At 36.7% G+C, this 22,737-nt stretch overlaps 1 protein-coding gene across 5 annotated transcripts in view; it reads right to left on the minus strand.

Moving 5' to 3' along the window:
* Positions 1–595: 595 nt before the first annotated feature.
* Positions 596–22,737, minus strand: part of LOC144239603 (uncharacterized) — a 44,108-nt gene continuing 21,966 nt past the window's right edge. For 4 of the 5 annotated variants that reach the window (XM_077773697.1, XM_077773693.1, XM_077773694.1 and 1 more), the window contains one exon: positions 596–3,803. In XM_077773697.1, coding sequence (XP_077629823.1) covers positions 1,873–3,726 — 1,854 coding nt within the window. In that variant the 5' untranslated portion in view covers positions 3,727–3,803 and the 3' untranslated portion in view covers positions 596–1,872. Of the gene's footprint in view, positions 3,804–17,892; positions 18,012–22,737 lie in introns of those variants that run through there. The other variant, XM_077773698.1, reaches the window with a different exon arrangement.

A 22,737-nucleotide genomic window follows, 5' to 3' on the forward strand; every position in this document is an offset into this window, starting at 1 on the left:
AATACAGCAATTTAAGAATTTACAGTAATTGAGTATCTTTGAGTATCTTTCATAGGACATTATCAAAAGAACACCCAATACACATCGTGAATCACTTGTACCATTTCTACTAATATTATAGCCTTAACTGGTAAAAGATCTTCCTTTTAAAAATTTTTAATGTTTTTTAAAATTTATTTCTGAGAGAGAGAGAGGGAGACAGCATGAGCAGGGTAGTGTCAAAGAGAGAGGGAGACACAGAATCCAAAGCAAGCTCCAGGCTCTGAGCTAGCTGTCAGCACAGAGTCCAGCATGGGACTCGAACCCACAAACCGTGAGATCATGCCCTGAACTGAAGTCGGACACTTAACCGACTGAACCACCCAGGCGCCCCAAGATCTGCCTTTTAAGTCAGACTGGAGGAGTCTGACCAAATGTCCTGACTATAAAAGCAAAAATATTTAGTTTTCTAGCCTGAACTGGGTTGATTCTCATTACTGATGGCACCAAGTCAATGCCATACTTGAGATTTCTTTTACCCATAGCACTCTACTTCCAGGTACAAAATTTTATACACTTTATACATTTTAGTGTCAATAACAGAATGACAACAGTATGAACAAGTAAGTTTATTTTAATTTTGTATAAAGAAATACAGGAGGCAGGCAGACCAGAGTTGGTACAGCTAGTCCATAAAATCAGTACAGATACAGACTCATTCTGTATATCTGCTCTATCATCCTTAGTACCCAGATACCATTCTCAAATTCCCCATAAAATCATCAGAGATGTAAATTAGACGTCCACATTGTAGGCAGGAAAATAGAAATGCAGAGAGAAAATAAAAGGTATTCTTAAATGTCCTATATGTACAAACAAATACCACTTCCATCTTGTTGACCTGCAAGAGGGGCTAAGATAATTTTTCAGCCAAGAATTCTAAAGAAGGGAAAATGGATATTGGGTAGGGAAATAGCAATCTCTGACAGACTGTCATCATGTTCACCGCAAAATAGTAATGTCAGTTTACTTTTAGTTTAATTCAAAAGCTGTACATTCAAGTTTTAGAAATTTCATAGTAGTAAAAAATTTTATTTTGGCTGTCCACTTTTTTCATTTCCAAATAATATTCTTAAATTGTGGTCAAAAAATTATAGAAAATATGAGTTTTTAGACTTTGTTACAATTCACCTTACTCCTCTTCAACAATCTACTGATTAAATCTACAAGATATTTTTAACAGTATGAATTTCCTCTTCCAGCATATGGCATGAGAAGTAAGTGAAAGCTTTCTGATATTCATTATAGCATACAGTACTCCCCAAACAGTCAAGGTTAAGGGTTAATGAAAGATTTCTCAATATTCATTATAATCCTACTGTCCTCTTCTCATGCAAATTCTCTAAAATCATACTAGTAATAATGATAGCTAATACTTGTGATATGATATGTTCAAGGCACTGCTCTAAGAGCTTTACATGAAATGTCTCACATAATACATCCAAGAATCTTACAAGGAAGGTATTATTTCTAGGCTTATCTTACAAATGATTAAACAAAAGTAGAGGTTAATTATGATAAATATCACAAAGAAAAGTAGGTGGCAGAGTCAAGATAATGCTGAAAAAGACATATTCTACAGCTAATGGCCTTCCTATATTTTAGTATATTAACTGAACCCTATTATAATTTGCTTAAGTTTAATAGGTTTCCAGTAATGATAGATTTTTCTACATAGATTCCATTAACAGTATCTTTCTACCATTAGAATTCACTGATACTGAACTTTATGAGGCAAATATGCTCCCTTATTCAGATTTTAGGAATTCTTTGATGACAATGGATTAATGACCAGAGAAGGCTCTCTATTTTAATCACAAAGAACCAGATAATTCATATATAAACTTGTGAGCTATGACTAAAGTCTATCCCACATTCCTTATATTCAAAAGTTTTCTCACTGATATGAATTCTCTGATGCTGAGTTAGTTGTGAACCACGAGTAAAGGCCTTCCCACATTCCTTACATTGATATGGTTTCTCACCAGTATGAATTCTCTGATGTCGAGAAAGATGTGAGCTCTGAGTAAATGCTTTTCTGCATTCTTTGCATTCATAGGGCTTCTCACCAGTGTGAATTCTCTGATGTAGAGTAAGTTGAGAGCCATGACTAAAGGCCTTCCCACATTCCTTGCATTCATAGGGCTTTTCTCCAGTGTGAATTCGCTGATGTTGAGTAAGTTGTGAACCACGAATAAAGGCCTTCCCACATTCCTTACACTGATATGGTTTCTCACCTGTATGAATTCTCTGATGCTGTATAAGAAGTAAACCACGGGCAAAGGCCTTCCCACATTCATTACATACATAAGGTTTCTCACCAGTATGAAGTCTCTGATGTTGGGAAAGATGTGAACTCTGAGTGAAGGCCATTCTACATTCTTTACATTCATATGGTTTCTCACCAGTATGAATTCTCTGATGTTGAGTAAGTTGTGAGCCACGAATAAAAGACTTCCCACACTCCTTACATTCATATGGTTTCTCACCAGTATGAATCCTCTCATGTTGTGTAAGTTCTGAGCCACGACTAAAAGTCTTTCCACACTCTTTACATTCATAGGGTTTTTCACCAGTATGAATCCTCTGATGTCGAGTAAGGAGTGAGCCACGATTAAAAGCCTTTCCACATTCCTTACACTGATAGGGTTTCTCACCAGTATGAATTCTCTGATGCTGAGTAAGTTGTGAGCCATGACTAAAGGTCTTTCCACATTCCTTACATTCATAGGGCTTCTCATTGGTATGAATTCTCTGGTGCTGAGTAAGTTGTGAGCCACGGATAAAGGCTTTCCCACATTCTTCACATTTATAGGGTTTTTCACCAGTATGAATTCTCTGATGTTGCATAAGTAATGAGCCACGAATAAAGGCCTTTCCACATTCCTTACATTCATATGGCTTTTCCCCATTATGAATTTTCTGATGTTGAGAAAGCTGTGAGCCACAAATGAAAGCTTTCCCACATTCCTTACATTCGTAGGGTTTTTCACCAGTGTGAATTCTCTTATGAAGAATAAGTTGTGAGAGCTGAGTAAAGACCTTTCTACATTCTTTACATTCATAAAGTTTCTCACCAGTATGAAGCCTCTGGTGTAGAGTAAGTTGTGAGTTCTGAGTAAAGGCCTTCCCACATTCTTTACATTCATAAGGCTTCTCACCAGTATGGACTTTTTGATGTCGGGTGAGCTGTGAGCTACGGATGAAGGCTTTCCCACATTCTTCACATTTATATGGTTTTTCACCAGTATGAATTCTATGATGTAAAATAAGTTGTGAGCTCTGAGTAAAGGCCTTCCCACATTCCTTGCATGCATAGGGTTTCTCACCAGTATGAAGTCTCTGATGAAGAATAAGCTGTGAATCACGACTAAAGGCCTTCCCACATTGCTTACATTCATAGGGTTTTTCACCAGTATGAATACTATGATGTTGAGTTAGGTGTGAAGCTCGTCTAAAGGCCTTTCCACATTCCTTACATTTATAGGGTTTCTCAGTAGAATGACACCTAGGATACTGAGATAAGTAATTATGCTGATTGAAAATGGACATTTTTTCATATATGATCATCCCTTGCCTGAAATATTCCTCCTGATTTTCTTGTTGCTTTTCCAATGTGCCTCTGACTTCCAAATAATCTCTGGAATTGGACTTCTCAAGATCACAGTTTTCAAACCTGGCATTCATTTCCCATTGGGATAATTCTGTTTCATAAGTGTTCTTTTTTGGAGATAAGTCCTTATTTGCACTCCTTGAAGGCAAGTCTGAAAGATAAGAGAACATCAACAATTTCTGATGTCACTTCAGAAGGGGAGCTTAAATAGTAGAAAAGATTATATATGAAAATATATACAGATGAGAACCAAATAATGATGATTCATTCCACTTAAAATTTTTTATTTTATGATAGTACAAAAGCAATATACATTCAGTAGAAATTGTACTTCAAATTTTGAATTTTAATAATTTCTTGGGATAGCAATATACAGGAAGTATAGTACTCCCATGATCCTGGGCAGCAGCAGCAAGCTACAGTTCCCAGTCAGTCACATGATTATGAGGGTAAACAACTGATATAGTTGAAACCATTCTGTACCCATACAACCATCCTGTTTTTTTGTTTCAGAATTCAACAAATTACACGAGGTATTTGACACTTTATTATAAAATAGGCTTTATGTTAGATAATTTTGCTGAACTGTAGACTACCATTAAGTGTTATGAGCATGTTTAAGATAGAACTGACTAAGCTATGATGTTTGGTAAGTACATTATATGCATTTTAAACTTACGAAATTTTTAACTTGCAATGAGTTTATTGGGACAGGAGCTGTAAGCTGAGGAAGATTTAGTATAGGGAACCAATACCCATAAGAAATAACTGGCCTGGGGCGCCTGGGTGGCTTAGTCGGTTAAGTGTCCGACTTTCGCTTAGGTCATGATCTCGTGGTTCGTGGGTTCAAGCCCCGCGTCGGGCTCTGTGCTGACTGCCAGCTCAAGCCTGGAGCCTGTTTCAGTCTGTGACTCCCTCTCTCTCTGACCCTCCCCTGCTCACGCTGTCTATCCCTCTCTCCTAGAAATAAACAAAACATTAAAAAAAAAAAAAAAAGAAATAACTGGCCTACATCAATGTTTTTCAAATATTATTTAACTTATAGTAACATCTACTTACATTTCACAACATAATCGGACATATATAATTTCATTAAACCGAATTTACACTTTTATTTTTTCTATGCTATCCTAGTCTCTTCTTTGTCACACATACACAGTCACACACATACGCACTCACACACAGTCAAAACGTACTAAACTGATTTCATGCTGCAGTAATATGTTGCTGCCTACAGTTTCTGTTAGTGTAGAATGATCTTATATACCAATGTGTAAAAAAAAAACAACCCACTGGAGATCAAAGAATAATGAAAGTCTACTGAGAAAGTAAGGGAAGAGAAAACTTTTTTAAGCTAGTGGTTCTCAAACTGGTGGGGATCAAAATCACCTGGGTACCTTGGTAAAATTAAAGATGCTTCGATACTACACCAGACTAACTAAAACCAAATATAGTGCATCAAAAAAAAAGCATGGAGAGCTTTAGCTTTAATACTTTCTAAAATCTGACTCTGAGTCAGATCATGATTTGTTATCTCTGCCTAAAAGTTTTAAACACCTTCTAAATTAAACAATGAATAAAATCCAATATGCTTCTCATGACATTAACAAGCACTCCATGTCTGGTCCCAATTTATCTATGATTTCTCCATGAGCCTTCTTGGCTTTGCTGATTAGTATGTTTGCCAAACATACTAATTACTTTTAGCTCTGGAAAAACTACAGAGCCAATTTCAACTTACAACTAACACAGCCTGTTGGACATCTGTGGACCACTATGCATGAGATACTAACTTTTTCTCATCCTTCAGATTTCAATTTGAACGCCAGTTCATAAAGCTTACATATCCATTTCTGCTAACAGAAGACTAGGTAATTTAAACCAACCATTCTGATGAGAACAATTACACAAAATATTACAAGCATCTGGCTGAAGACATTGGAGAAATGCAATTGGAATAAAGAGTTGGTGGGCTAAAAGTTGAAAAACATACAAATTCACAGAAATAAGCTTATCATTTCAAGCCGCTTTTCCACTTACAAAGGTCCTACAGTTCAGGAAAAGACAACTGAGATGTGGAGAAACTATGCAGTGTTTTGGAGCATTTCATAAGGCTTGGGCAGTAAATGGAGAACAGGGCCCGCTATAAAGTTATACTTAGGGCTGGGAACCCTGAGGGCTACAAAAATGAGGAAGAAGGGAAAAACAATATACCAGTCTGGGTAGGGTTTGAAGCCTGAGCCACTCAACCAAGAAATCTAAACTAAAGTAATTCAAGATTGTTAGCCACAAAGCAAACCAAAACCTTTACTGAAGATTCACCCAAGGGTTCAAATTACTTTCATAATTTTTCTTTACAATGTCTAGCACTCAATAAAAAGTAACTAGGTTAATGAGGGTACAAGACAACTTAAGTGAGGGGTATCTGGGTGGCTCAGTCGGTTGGGTCTGACTTTGGCTTAGATCATGATCTCGCTGTTGGGAGTTCGAGCCCTGCATCAGGCTCAGAGCCTGCAGCATGTTTTGGATTCTGTGTCTCCCTCTCTCTCTGCCCCTCTCCCGCTCTCTCCCTCTCTTTCAAATACAAATAAACATTTAAAAATTGTTTAAAAAGGCAACTTAAATGCAAAACAGGAGAACAAAGATCTATAATGACTCAAATCATGTACCCACCACGAAAGTAATGATACACAACACTTCTAGCACTCCCAAATACTCTTGTGCTATTTCTTTGTAGTAAAACTCTTCTAATCCTAGGTGTATATGCCTGGAAACTACTGTTTTGTAGCTTTCCCAACACCTCCTTACAAATGGAAACAAAAGTACATCCATGGTAGGTCTAGGATTAAAATGAAAAGTGATCATACTTCTCCAATTGCCTTGCCTCTTACATATGCTTCCTAGGTACTAGCCATGGATATCTTCATTAGTTCTCCCTATCTTTTTCAACCAAGATACCAAGTTGTCTTTGTTTACTTGTCTTTACTTTACTTTATTTCACAGTTTGCTTTGTTTCTTTATACCCTGTCTCATGTCTTCTCATACTTACTCTTCTATCCAAAGCAAATACCAGGAAAATAACCTTAATAATCTTTTGGGCATTGCTACAGGTCAATGACATGATGGAAGGTTTCTGTAAACTTTTGGAATGTTGAGGATTTTGGAGAGGGAAAAAAAAGGGGAGGGGCAATTACTGAATATAAGGAAAGAAATCTGGAGTTATAAAGTTCCAGAAATTCTACTGAAAAAGAATATGCTGGTTGGAAACAAGATCCAGGAAAAGAAAACAATAAAATTTCATACTGCTAATGGAAATGTAAAACAGCACAACCATCATGAAGAGGTTTGGTTGTTTTGTATAGAGTTAAACACACACTTAGTATATGATCTAGCAGTCATACTTCTACATATTTACACTTGTGTCCAGGCAAACATCTGTACACCAAAGATTATAGCAGCTTAATTTACATTTTTCAAAAAATCAGAAACCCAGGATGTATTTATACTGGTAAAGAAGTTGAAATATCTGCAGATGACATGATACTATACATAGAAAATCCTAAAGAAGCCAAAAAACTACCAGAAATAACAAGTGAATCCAATAAAGCTGCAGTACAAAAAAATTTATACCCAAAAGTCAGTAGCATTTCTACACACTAATAAAACAGCAGAAAGAAAAATTAAGAAAACAATCCCATTTATAATTATATCAAAAAGAATAAAGTTCCTAGGAATAAAGTTAACCAAACAGGCAAAACCTGCACTCTGAAAACACTGATGAAAGAAATTCAAGATGACATAAACAAATGGAAAGGATTCTATGTTCACAGACTAGAAGAACAAATACTGTTAAAATGCTCATACTACCCAGAGCAATCTACAGATGTAATGCAATTGCTATCAAAATACAAACAACATTTTTCACGGAACTGGAACAAATAATTCTAAAATTTTATGTAATCACAAAAGACCCCAAATAGCCAAAGCAACCTTGAGAAAGACAAATTCGGATGGACATATCACCATTTCACATAGTCCAGATTGCTATGACACCACAGCAATCAAGAGAGTATGGTATTGGCATAAAAACAGGCACATATATCAATGGAACAGAATACAGAGGCAAGAAATAAACCTACACTTATATGGTCAATTAATCTATGACAAAGAAGGTAAGCATATATAATGGGGGAAAGACAAGTCTTTTCAACAAATGGAAAACTGGACAGCTATATGCAAAAGAATTAAACTGGAGAACCTTTAACACCATACACAAAAATTAAAAAATGGATTAAAGAGCTAAATTTGAGATCTGAATCCAGAAAAATCCTAGAAGAGAACACAGGCAGTAATTTCTCTGACATTATCCATAGCAACATTTTTTAAGATATGTCTCCTAAGGCAAGGGAAACAAAAATAAATTACTGGGACTACATTAAAATAAAAAGCTTTTGCACAGCAAAGGAAACCATCAACAAAACAAAAAGGCAACCTACTGAATGGGAGAAGGTATTTGCAAATAATATACTGAATAAGGGGTTAATATTCAAAATATAAAGAACTTGTACAACTCTATACAAAAAACAATCTGATTAAAAAATGGGCAGAGGACCTGAAAAGACATTTTTCCAAATAAGATATACAGATGGCTAATAGGTCTCATAATCAAGAAAATGTAAATCAAAACCACAATGAGCTACCATCTTACACCTGTTAGGATGGCTGAAATCAAAAAGACAAGAAATAACAAGAGTTGGTAAGGATGTGGAGAAAAAGAAATGAACCCTCATACATTGTTGATGGATGTGTAAATTGGTGCCAACTACTATGGAAAACAGTATGGAGTTTCCTCAAAGAATTAAAAAGAAGAGAGTGGGGGAAGATGGCAGCAGAGTAGGAGTACCCTAGGCTTACCTTGTCCCACAAATACAACTATATAACTATCAAGTCATCTTAAGTACCCCAAAAATTCATAAAGACTGGCAGAACACACTCTACATGTAAAAGCAGAGAAGAGGTCACATCAAGGAAGGTAGAGAGTGAGCCACAGTCATGGACAAGAGTGAAAGACAGACTAGTACACAGAGGAGTACATGGGGAATCCATGTACATGGGGAATCCCCATAGCAACTGGCTTGGAAAGCAAAAGGGCTCAGATTTCAAGAGTTATTGCAATCAGTAGGGGTTAATGCCTGGAGTTTAAAAGGTCAGTGTACATGACTCTGGGAGAGCTTGGAGGACACTGGGGCTGCTCTTGGAGAAAAGGCAGCACAAGCCAAAAGACAGAGTGTGGAAACTGCAACCTGAAAAGCACCTGGAGCACACAGTGGGGAAGTTAGTTGAGAGACAGTATTCAGGAGATCTCTCAAGGAACAAAGGAACTGGGAGGTGCCATTTCCCTCTCCCACCCCTCAGCATAAACACAAAACCACCTGTGGGGAACCAGCACAGCAACAACACTCACTACCCAACTTGCTTACACCAAGTCCTCCCACTATGCTAGAATGGAACCTCCCCTCCCAGTCATGCTTGCCTCAGTCTCCCTTGGTAGGCCCCCTCTCACAGAAGACCAGATCAAACCCCTGTCAACACTGTGTCTCCTGACCCAGGAAATTTGTGAGACCTTGGTTCCAGTAGCAGTGGTGACAGGTCTCATTTCACAAGCAGAGCAGAGCATACCTAGTTAAAATGTACCCCCACCCCATTCAAGCCAGGGATCAACACTGCCCACAACAGGCAAGGAAGAAGAGCCTCTGCAAATGAGTAGCCTGAAGGATAAAGCAGCCAAGACATGAAGGATAAAGCAGCCAAGACATGACAGCAGAGCACATGCAGCACACACTGGAGAAACTTCCGAAAGCACCAGACCCTGGGGAGCAGGAGACATTGCACTGCAGGGCATAAAAGAAACTTCTTCATAAAGCCATTAGCCTCAAGAACAGGAGATGTAGCTGACTTTCTTAACACAGAGAAACACGCACAGAGACTCAGACAAAATTAGAAGATAAAGGAATCTGTCCTAAATGAAAGAACAGGATAAGGCCACAATGCAATATAACAGATCAATAAAACAAGGAGCTAGTTCTTAGAAAAGAGCAACAAAATTGGCCAGACATTTTTTAGAAAGAGAGAAAAAGGACCCAAATAAATAAAAACCACAAATAAAGAGAAACAATCATAGAAACCACAGGAATACCAACAATTATAAAAGAATATTATGAAAAACTATATGCCAACAAATCAGGCAATCTAGAAGAAAGAGATAAATCCTTACAAACATACAAATTAACATATCAACTACCAAACATACAATCTACCAAAACTAAAACAGGGAGTAAAAGAAAATTGGAACAGACTGATTACCAACAATGAAATTGAATCAGTAAACAAAAAACTCCCCACAAACAAAAGACCTCCTGGACCAGATAGCTTCACAAGCGATTTCTACCACTCTTAAAAAAGAGTTAATACCTATTCTTCTCAAATTATTCCAAAAAACAGAAGAAGGAAAACTTCCAAATTCATCCTATGGGGCCAGTATTACCCTGATAGTAAAACCAAATAAAGATATCTCTCTCTCACTATTGAATACTGAGAACAAACTGAAGGCTGATGGGGGTGGGAGAGAGGGGAAGGGGGTATTGGGCATGGAGGAGGGCACTTGTTGGGATGAGCACTGGGTGTTATATGGAAACCAAACTGACAATAAACTATGAAAGAAAAAAAAGGATCTCTCTCTCACACAGACACGCAGAAGTAAACTACAGGTCAAAATCTCTACTGAACATAGATGCAAAAATCCTCAATAAAATCCTAGCAAACTGAATCTAACAATCCATTAAAAAAGTCATTCACTGTGACCAAGTGGAATTTATTCCTGGGTTGCAAATCAATCAATGTGATATATCACATCAACAGAAGAAAGAACAAGAACAAGAACTGTATGATCATTTCTGTAGATGCAGAAAAGGCACTTGACAAGTGCCATGATATTGGAATATCATGCAGCCGTAAGAAAGGATAATATTGTGGCATTTGCAACAATATCAGTGAACCTAGGGAGTATTATTCTAAGTGAAATAAGTAAGAGTGTGAAAGACAAATACCATGTGATTTTAGTAAGTGGTATCTTTAAAAAAATGAATAAACAAACAAAAAGCAGAATCAGACTTATAAATACAGAGAACAAACTGATGGTTGCCAGCAGTGAGGAAGGTGGAGGGTTGGGCAAAATGGGTGAAGGTGAGTAGGAGATCCAGGCTTCCAGTTAATGGAATGAATAAGTCATGTAACTAAAAAGCACAGCATAAGGAATATAACCAATGATACTGTAAAATAGTGATGTATCAGGACAAACGATAGCTCCACTTGTGGTGATCATAGCATAATATATAAGTTGTTATATCACGATGTTGTACACCTGCAACTAATGTAACATTGTGTCAACTATACACAAATTTGAAAAAAAAAAACTTGGAAACCAGATGTCCTTCAAAAGGTGAATGAATCAACAAACTCTGCCATTCCTATACAATGGAACAGTACTCGGGAATAAACAGAAAGTACTGATTTTTGGAGCAGTAGGGATAAATCTCAAATATAGTTTACTAATGAAAAAAGCCAGACCACAAAAGTTATATATTTTTATTCAATTTACATAATATTCTGGAAGGGCAAAATTGTAGGAATAGAAAATAGGTCACTGGTTGTCAAAGGTTAGAAAGGGGGAATGGGTTGACAAGAAAGGGACAGCATGAGGGAATCTGAAGGTATAATGGCACTGTTGTATGTTATAATTGTGTCAGTGGAATAAATGGTGCATGAGATTTCCTGAAGAACACCAATTAATATTGAATAAAACATGAGAAACAACTTTCTAAAAGTATGCCAAGCTTAAAAGAAAGTAAAGAAGATCCATAGGGCCCACAATAAAGAATCAGAAACTAGAAAGGTAAACATACTTTGAAGCCACAGCTACCCTTGGGACATGATATCTTCAACTGTCTACAGAAGAAACTTAACGGTCTAAAAAAAAATTGTCTGAGATAAGGCCTTGGACTTACAATATGTCAGGGATTAGAAATAAACCTCTTCACAAAACTGTAACCATCCAAAGCCTGCAGTTCAGAGGGAGAGAAAAAATATTCCCTGGTTTCAAAGAAAATGACAAGGAAATCTGAAGTCTTAGCCATTTAAAAAACTCTAACTTATTTGAGATGAGGAGCCACTGGAGAATTGTAAGAAGCAGCATGAAAATATCTGACTTTTGTTTAAAAAGCAATCATTCTGGTTGTTTTAAAACAACAGATAGTCAATGGGAAAGTACAGAAGCTGGGTGGATAGAAGCTAGGAGGCTACAGCAATAATCTACATGGCTTGGATCAGATGATTGTGGAAGAAGGGGTAGAGAAAGTGAGATGTCACTGAATTCTGGATATATTCCGAAGGCATGATGAAGAGGATTTGATGATGAATTGGGCATGTAATATGAGAGAAGTCTAAGAGCACTCTAAGTATTTTGCTTGGGCATCCAGAAGAATACAAGTGCCATTTACTAAGAACTTCTCACTGTAGTAGGAGTAGGCTAGAGAGAGAAGATCAAGAGTTTGGTTTTGAACTATTAGATATTATAAAGAAGATGTTGAGGAGGCAGGCATATGTAAAAGTATGGGGTTCTGAGGAGATATTTAGATGAGATATGTAAATTTGTGACAATGATGACTTTTAAAGCTATGGGATTTGATGAGATCACCCAGGGGGAGTCTTTGGATACAAAAGGTACAGGAAAGGAAGGAAAAAAAAAGAAAAAGGAAGTTTGAGGCTTGAGACCTGGGTCACTTGAATAGTTAGAGGTCAGGTAGATAAGAAGGAACCAGCGAAGGAGACTAAACAGGAGTAGCCAATGAGGAAGAAAAAAAATTAGGGGAATGTGGAATTCCAGAAGCCAAGTGAAGAAAGTGTTTTAAGGAGGAATAATCAATTCTGTCAAAATGTTGAGAGATGTGACTTTTAATTTAACAAAGGCTTTAACAATATGGAGGTTACTGCTGATCTTCACAAGATAGGTTTGGTGGAATAATGGGGATAAGTTCTTTTTTTTTTTTTTTTTCAAGTTTATTCTTGAGTGAGAGAGAGTCTGGGGGAGGGTGTATGGGCAGAGAGAGGGAGACACAGAATCTGAAGCAGGCTCCAGGCTCTGAGCTGGCAGCACAGAGCCCGACATGGTAGCTCAAACTCACAAGTCGTGAGATCATGACCTGAGCTGAAGTCGGACACTTAACTGACTGAGGCACCCAGGTGCCCCATAATGGGGTAAGTTCTGATTTAAGCAGATTTGAAAGATAACCTAGAAATATGGAGCATGGAAAATTCTTTTGACTTTTTCTGTAAAAAGTAGCAGAGAAATGGGGCCATATCAAGAGGAAAATATGTGTGTCAAGAGATCTGTTTATCCATTTAAGATGGGAGAAATTACATATTTGTGTGAAGATGAAAATTATTATAACAGATACTAACAAGTTGATGTTGCAGGAGGCTAACAGAACATTGCTCCAAGAATGTCCCTAAACAGGTGAGAAATGAGTGGCACTTAATACAAAAGTAGGGATACTGGCTTTAGATAAAGGCACATAAAGTTTATCTATCATAATAGGAAAAGAGGCCCAGTGAGAATAGAGCAGGACGACAGACTGCTGAGGCAACAGAAGGTTGTATAAGTTCTTCTCTAATTACTTCCATTACCTCAGTGAATTCATGAATTCAGCTCAGGGTAATCATCTTAGACTCAGATAAGAGAAATTATAAGTCATGACTATGTAACTGAAAACTTAGCACTGAAGTAAACAAAAATTGATAGACACAAAAAAAGGAACTAATAAATCCAAAGTCATAGTAGAGAACCTGTGATATTGTTATACAATAAGAAATATATAGGGGCGCCTAGGTGGCTTAGTCGGTTAAGCATCCGACTTTCGCTTAGGTCATGATCTCGCGGTTCATGGGTTCGGGCCCCGCGTCGGGCTCTGTGCTGACTGCCAGCTCAGAGCCTGGAGCCTATTTCAGAGTCTGTATCTCCCTCTCTCTCTGACCCTTCCCTGCTCATGCTGTCTCTCTCTCTCCTAGAAATAAATAAAAAATATTTTAAAAAAATATATAATTAGTTTTGGTTCCTGATCTCTGGTACAGAGCTCCTAAAACTCTTGGCAACAAGTCCCTTCCAACCACACCTAAGTTTATGCTAAGGAAATGGATTTTGGAAAGCCCCTAAGGAGGGGGCTGGTTGCCAGGGGAACCAACCATGTGATCAGTGGGTTAGAACTTTTTTTTTTTAATGTTTATTTATTTTTCAAAGAGAGAGACAGAGTGTGAGTGGTGGATGGGACAAAGTGAGAGGGAAACACAGAATCTGAAACAGGCTCCAGGCTCTGAGCTGTCAGTACAGCACCTGATATAGAGTCCGAACTCTGGAACAGTGAGATCATGACCGGAGCCAAAGTCGAACACTTAATCGACTGAGCCACTCACATGCCCCTCAGTGGGTTGGAACTTTTAGCCCTATCTCCCCATCTCTGGAGAGAGCAAAGATGCTGGACAATGAATAAATTACTAATGTCCAATGATTTCATCAATCATGCTCACATAAAGAAGCCTCCATGAAAAACCCTAACTGAAGGGGTTCAGAGAGCTTCTAGGCTAGTGAACGTATCAAGTGCTGGGAGTGTGGTATGCTGAGAGACAGCATGGAAGCTCCATACCCCTTCTCCATACCTTATGCTAGAGTATAAGTCTTGATAGGTTTTTGTTTTTGTTTGGAAGGCAATGCCTGACTTAAGCTTTGATTGCCAAGGCATCCACTTCAAAGAGGTATCCATTTCAAAGATTACTACCTCAAACATATTACAAGCCACGCTAAATAAAGGAGACAGGCTGCCTCCCCCCACTGAGATTCCTTTGTTTTAGAGATCTTGGTTGATTTCAGTAACTAATCATTTGGACCACTTGTTTTTCTTGCCACCTTTTAAGTTTCTGCTTTTATTTTAAATTCAACAACAAAGAGCTCAGAAACCCTAGACCCTCATTCTCAGCCTCAACAGAAACAAAACTAGGTCTGTGCACTCTCTATACCCATGCCATCACTTTGGGGCCCAGGGTATGTTGTGTAATTTCCAGGTCCTCTGAGTCATAAATCTTTACCTTTTCAAAGTCTCCCGATGGTTATTACTAAAGGACATCTTGCAATCATAATAAGAACCACAAGACCTGGTCCAGCCACAACACTGGTGGTTACTGATAGGCTGAGACCAGCACAAAAACACTTTCCCTGTGCATCCCTTCCATTTGGCTACCCTGAGTTGTATGTTTTATAATAACCTGGTAAATGTAAATGTTGCTGTAAGTTTTCTGAGCCCTTCTAGCAAATTAATAAAGCTGAGGAGGGTATTGAACCTCTGATTTACAGCCAGTCAGTCATAAATACAGAGACAACTTGGGATTTACAATTGGCTTCTGTAGTAAGAGGCTGTCCTGTGGGATTGAGCCCTTAACCAATGGTGTCTGTGTTAACTCTGGGCAGTTAGTATCAGAGTTAAGTTAAATTGTAAGATACCACACCAGCGTCTACTAGGAACTGGAGAACTACCTGGTATGGGAAAATCCACACACGTGGTGTCAGAAGTATCGTGTGAGTAAAAGGAAGTAGTTTCTTTCCTTTACTTTTTTAGGACAGTTATATAAACAGACTAAGAAGAAAGAATGGACTCAGAAGACTGGAACTTAATTAATAAGATAGGTATTAACTATTTAGATAGATAAATAAAACTAATAATAAAACTAGAAATTACAAAAACATCAAAAACAAATATATAATCCTAGAATTAAGTAATTAAGATACTTCTATATAATGTTTGACAGAAAAGGAAATAAAAATTAAACTTAAAATTTAGGGCAAAATACCAAGAGGAACTTGGTACGAAATCCCAAGATTCAGCTAATGAATCCTCAGAAAACATTCAGCTTTTAATGTACTTATTAGAGAACAAGAAATAATTAAAAACAAGAGAATTAAGATTTCAATTCAAGAAGAGGGAGGAATAAACAAAACAAAGAAAAGAATTAGCTAGCTAAATGAGAAAGTGAGAAATCAGATTTTAGAAAGAATAGAAATGGCTGAAAGTCCATTCATCCTTTCCAAAGCAAATAAATGATACAAAAAAATATGAATTATGAAAAAAATCAGATTGGGCACAAATCCAAAACATTGGAAAGGAAAAAGAATAGAAGAACATAAATCTAAGAAAAGTGTTTATCAGAAAAACTTATACATAACTGAACAGTAAATTAGAAAAACTAGTTGAAATGGATTAAAATAATAAAAAGTGATTCATGAAGAAAGAAAATCTGAGAATACATCAATAATTACAAAAGAATTTTATTAATGTCTATGCGCCTAAAAGGCCACAGATACAGATAACTGATGGTATGACTTGCAAGATTATCCAAACCATTCAATTCAATTCAATTCCTATATAATTGTTGCTGAACATACAAAAACATGGAAATCCACCAAAGTCATTTTACATAGTTAACTAAGGTAACAAACCTGGACAATGAGAGCTCAGGAAAACTAAATCAATCTCATGAACCAACATAGGTAAAATTTTAAAATAAACATTACCAATGTAGAATGTAGCTGTATCAAGGACTGATACATCATGATTAAATATGATTTATCCCACAAATGAAGGAGTAATAACATCAGAAAATCTACTTGAGACCCTGCATTAAAAATTCTCTAGGGATGCCTCGGTGGCTTAGTTGGTTAAGCATCCGACTTGGGCTCTGGTCATGATCTTGTGGTTTGAGTTCAAGCACCATGTCGGGTTCTGTGTTGACAGCTCAGAACTTGGAGCCTGCTTCAGATTCTGGGTCTCTCCCTCTCTCTTCCCCTCCCCCACTTGCACTCTGTCTCTGTCTCTCAAAAGTAAACATTAAAAAAATTTTTTTTTAATTCTCTAACACTAGAATGGCTCTTCTTTAACCTAATTAAGAGTATTTATCAGAAATCTATAGAAACATATTCAGTAAACACAGAAATACTTCCAATAAAGTTTAGATAAAGACAAGAATTGGTTTCAAATTGTGAGATAGTCAAATACCAGCTCCTACTGATTACAGTTTTTAAAAACTGGTACAAATAGAAAAGAATGAAATAATATATATATAATTCAACAGTATCTACCTAGAAATCTACTATTACCCACTGGAAAATTATTAGATATTTCTATAAGATAATCAACTTACAGATGTCAACATTTTGCTCTCCATATATAGATGTGTATTTTGTGTATATATATCTGTATTAACCATTCAGAAAATATCATACAAAATATTCCTATGCATAATATCAACCTTTATAAAGTACTGAGAAGATTGCTTAAGAAGAAATGCAAACGACCTTTTAAGAAAATACTATGAAATTTACAGGAGGACATAAAATGTAGATATAGAAAGTTCAAAGATAGAAGGATTTACAATTGTAAATATGTGAATGGTGCATCAGATTTCTTGAAAACACCATGAAATGCTGGATAAAATATGATCTATATTCTTTTTAAAGTATGCCATACTTATTTTTAAAAAAATAAAGAAGATCCAAAGGAGGTACAATGAAATGAGAACAACAAACTAGAGGTAAACATGCTCTGGACACAACTACCCTCAGGATATTTATTGACTTCAATTGTCAGTTTGTATCTATCTTAATGGTCTGATATAACCGAAGTGACAAAGCCACGGGCCCTCAAAATTCACACTGAACCATTTCACAAAATCAGAATTATCTAAGGCCTTCAGTTCAGATAAAGGAAAAAAAAAAACCCACGTGACCTCAAAAGAAATGACAAGAAACATTTCAGTCTTGGCCTAGACTCTCCAAGAAAATGAGGGGAAAAAATGATACTTCATCATTACACGAGAGCCCACATGAATATAAGAAGCTGCAGGATTAGGCCTGTTCTCTACAAACCAAATGCTATTTTTAATATAGCATTTATAAATGCCTGAAATATATGAAAATGTAAAGTATAAATTCAAAACCATGATAAAGGAACTAAATAGAAGAAAAAGATCTAGAGGAAGAAGAAAATATCAAAGTTCTAGAAATAAAGCAATATAATCAATTATCTTAAAATCTTAAGGAAAAAATCTTAAAAGCAGCCAGAGAGAAAATACAGATTACTTACAAAAGGAACAATAATGAGACAGAAGGCAGACTTCTCAAGAGCAACAACAGAAGCCAGAAGACAGTGGAATAATATCTTCAGAGTGCTGAGAAAAAAATAATTGTCAGTATAGAATTCTATACGCAGTTAAATCATCAGGAAGGAATAAAAGTGAAACAAAGTTACTTTGCAAAAAGAACAAAAATAAAAACAACATTTACTAACAACAGGCCTTGCCTAATGTATTTCATGGCAAATTAAATCATCTCAATGGGAAGGTAAAATGAAAAGGAATAGTGTGCAAATAAAAGGATAATCATGTGAATAAATCTACAAGAAAACAGTTATTATAAAACAAAAATAATGCCCATTTGGAGGGTTTGAAAGAAAACAAAACATCAGACTATAACATAATAGATGGGAAAGATTACCAAAGTTAAAAGCATTCTCAGATCCTTCATCTATCTTTTATATTGTTCTGGGGACAAAGGAAACATTAACTTTAGCCATTGTCACTGAAGTGACACAAAAATAATAATGATTAAAGGACCAAAAAAGGCAGAAATATTCCCAAAATATTTACACTCACCAGCAATCACAGGTATGTAGTGTTGGTAAAAGTATAGAAAAAGAATATAGTCATATAGTCCCACACTGCTGGTATGCTTCTGATTTTTGTGACAATGAAATATACATTTGACACAGAGATGTCAATATTTCATCTCTCTATAGAAGCTCAACTCATTGTCACAACAGCTTCCAATTTATTTCAAGGTAGACCCAATCCTTTCTGTTTTTAGGTCGGTTGCCTCGAAATTCCAGGTTTGAGAGTGGGGCATACAGCTTACTCAGGACTTTTGTTGCTTCCTATGTTGTTAATTTTAGCCAGTTTGACTGGTATGAAGTGATATCTCACTGCAGTTTTAATTTGTATTTCCCTGATGATCAGAGATGTTGAGCACCTTTTCATATCTGTTAGCCATCTCTATGTTTTCTTTGTCTCTTCATGTCTTCTGCCCATTTCTTAACTGGATTATTTGTTTTTATGGGTGTTGAGTTTGATAAGTTCTTTGTATTTTGTTTACTAGGCCCTTATCAGATATGTGATTTACAAATATCTTCTCCCATTTTGTAGGTTGCCTTTTAGTTTTAGATTTTTATTTTGATGTAGTCCCAATAGTTTATTTTTGCTTTTCTTTCCCTTCCCTCAGGAGACATATCTAATAAGAAGCTGCTATAGCTGATGTCAAAGGGGTTACTGCCTATGTTCTCCTCTAAGATTCTGATTGTTTTCTGTCTCACAATTAGGTCTTCAACCCATTTTGAAATTATTTTTGTGTATGGTGTAAGAAAGTGGTCCAGTTTCATTCTTTTGCATGTTGCTGTCCAGTTTTCCCAACAATGTTGGTGAGGATGCAGAGAAAGGGGAATTCTCTTACATTGCTGGTGGGGATGCAAACTGGTACAGCCATTCTGGAAAACAGTATGGAGATTCCTCAAAGAGTTAAAAATAGAACTATCCTATGATCCAGCAATTGTACTACTAGGTATTTACCCATAGGATACAAAAGTACTGATTCAAAGGGATACATGCACCCCAATGCTTATAGTGGCATAACCAAATAGCAACAATAGCCAAATTACAGAAACAACCCAAATGTTCATAGATGAATGGATAAAGAACATGTGGTATATATATATACATATATATATATATACATATGTGTATATATATACACACACATATATGTATATGTATATACACAACGCCCTATTAGCCTTAAAAAAATGACATCTTGCCATTTGCAACAATATGGATGGAGTTAGAATGTATTATGCTAAGTGAAATCAGTCAGAGAAAGACAAAGGTCATATGATTTCATTCATATGTGGATTTAAAAAAAATTTCTTTAATGTTGATTTATTTTTGAGAGAGACAGACAGACAGATAGACAGAGAGCAGGGGAGGGGCAGAGAGAGGGAGACACAGAATCTGAACCAGGTTCCAGGCTCTAAGCTGTGAGCACAAAGCCCAGCGCAGGGCTTGAACTCATAAACTGCGAGATCATGACCTGAGCTGAAGTTGGATGCTTAACCAACAGCCACCCAGGCACCCCAAATATATGGAATTTAAGAAACAAAATAAAAGAACATAGGGAGAAAAAAAAAAGAGAGGCAAACCAAGAAACAGAGTCTTTAATTACACAGAACTGATGGTTTCTGGAGGTTGGTGGGGCAACGGGTTAAATAGGTGATGGGTATTAAGGAGGGCACTTGTGATGAGCACTAAGTGTTGTATTTGGGTGATAAATTACTAAATTCTACACCTGAAACTAGTGTTGCACTGTATGTTAACTGGAATTTAAATAAAAACTTGAAAAAAAGAAAAGACTTCTGCAAAGCAGTATGTAAACACTGTATGTGGACTGAATGAGTGCCTTAATATTAATTAAAACATTTAATAATTAATAATTTAATTTTCATTAAATATGTATATTTTTTCAAACATCATTACAATTAATAAAAAACTACAAAACTATATTTGCGTTAAAAGAAATAATGTACATGTGATAAAGAATTAAAGATAAACACTAAAGATAAAAAAATGGTGTATGCCTTCCAAATTAAAGAAGGGGGAAAATGAAGTTAAAAAAACAAAAACAGGGAGTTGCCTGGGGGGCTCAGTCAGTTAAGCGTCCAACCCCAGCTCAGGTCATGATCTCATGGTTCGTGAGTTTGAGCCCCACATCAGGGTCTCTACTGTCAGTGCAGAGCCCACTTCAGATCCTCTGTCTTCATCTCTCTCTGCCTCAACCCTGCTCACATGTGTGCTCTTTCTCTTTAAATTAAATAAACTTAAAAAAAAAAAAAAAAAAAAGAGCTCTTCCCACTTGTAAGTAGAGAGAATGTGTTCTGAAAAGTCCTCTGAGATATGTGTGGGAATAGTTTATAAAGATTTTAGGTTGATGACGAAATNGAGTGAACCTTAAAAAAAAAAAAAAAGATAGAGGCATCTGGGTGGCTTAGTTGGTTAATGGCCCAACTCTTGATTTTGGCTCAGGTCATGACCTCATGGTTCCTGAGTTCAAGCCCCCCATCAGGTTCTGTGCTGAGAGTGCAGAGCCTGCTTGGGATTTGTCTCCCTCTCTCTGCACCTTCCCTGCTCTCTCTTTCTCTGAAAAATTAAAAAACATATAAATTTTTTTTTTTTTATGTTTTATTTATTTCTAGGAGACAGAGAGACAGCGTGAGCAGGGGAGGGTCAGAGAGAGAGGGAGTCACAGACTGAAACAGGCTCCAGGCTCTGAGCTGGCAGTCAGCACAGAGCCCGACGCGGGGCTCGAACCCACGAACCGCGAGATCATGACCTAAGCGAAAGTCGGACACTTAACCGACTAAGCCACCCAGGCGCCCCTAAAAAAATTTTTTTTGAGAAAGAGAGAGAGAGAGCGCAAGCCTGAGTGGGGAGGGGCAGACAGAGAGGGAGACAGAATCAGAAGCATGCTCTAGGCTCAGAATTGTCAGCACAGAATTGTCACCACAAAATCATGACCTGAGCCAAAGTCAGATGCTTAACTAACTAAGCCACCCAGATGCCCCAAGATAAATAAACATTTAAAACAAAAATAAATTTTGGGACACCTAGGTGGCTCAGTTGGTTGAGCGGCCAACTCTTGATTTCAGCTCAGAACATGATCCCAGGGTCATGAGATTGAGCCCTCCCTTGGGCTCCATGCTGAGAGTGGAACCTGCATAAGTTTCTTTCTTTCTCCCTCTCTCCCTCTGCCCCTCTCCCCCACTTACATGTCTTCTCTGTCTAAAATAAATCTAAAATAAAATAATAAAATAAATAAATTTATTCTAGGGTAATACACTGTAATTGTTACCAACCAGGTCTGAACATTTGAACAACCTAAGTAGCTTCAAAAAAATAATATTTGTATCCCAAGCTAAGAGACTCTGATTTTATTGATCTGAAGACAACCTACTGAATGGGAGAAGATATTTACAAATGATATGTCTGATAAGGGGTTAATATCACTATTTTGTTAAAAAAAAAAAAGGAAAGGAAATACAGATATCCAACAGGCATGAAAAAAGTGCTCAACCTCATTAGCAATCATGAAATACAAATTAAAACCACAGTTAGATAATTATTTCACATACCCTAGAGGAGCAAAAGTTAAGTCATTCACAACTTTTGGTGGCAGAAGGGCTGTATACCTTATTGTTCCAATAGTTGAAAAGTAGAAATGACCCAAATGTCTGTTGACTGGATGAATGAATAAAATTTGGAATAATTTTACAAGGGATTACTGTTTAGCGATACAATAGCCAAAATGTGGAAACAACTCAAATATCCAGCGGCTGTTGAATGGATGAATAAAATGTGTTATATCCTTAAAATGGAATATTATTTAGCTATTAAAAAGGAATTCTAATACATGCTATAATATGGCTGAGCCTTGAAAACATGCTAAGTGAAAGAAGCCAGATGCAAAGACTATATATTACATGACTTCATTTACATGAAATGTCTACAATACATGACTATAGGGACAGAAAGTAGATTAGTAGTTGCCAAGTGTTGGGGGTGGGAGATGAAGGTGAATTGGAGAATGAAAATAGAGAAATTGGAAATGACTGCTAATAGGCACAGGTTTCCTTTTGCGGTGATAAAAATACAATGTCTAGATTGTGGTGACTGTTGCACAATTCTGTGAATATACTAAAAATCATTGAATTATGTACTTTAAATGAATTAACTGTTAAGTATGTGAATTATATTTGAACAGATCTGTTATTTTTTTTAAGTCTCTATACCTTACTGATGGCAGTATCAATTGACATAACCACTTTGGGAAA

This window comes from Crocuta crocuta, unplaced genomic scaffold (assembly GCF_008692635.1).
Source record: "Crocuta crocuta isolate KB4526 unplaced genomic scaffold, BGI_CrCroc_1.0 scaffold267, whole genome shotgun sequence".
NCBI lineage: Eukaryota > Metazoa > Chordata > Mammalia > Carnivora > Hyaenidae > Crocuta > Crocuta crocuta.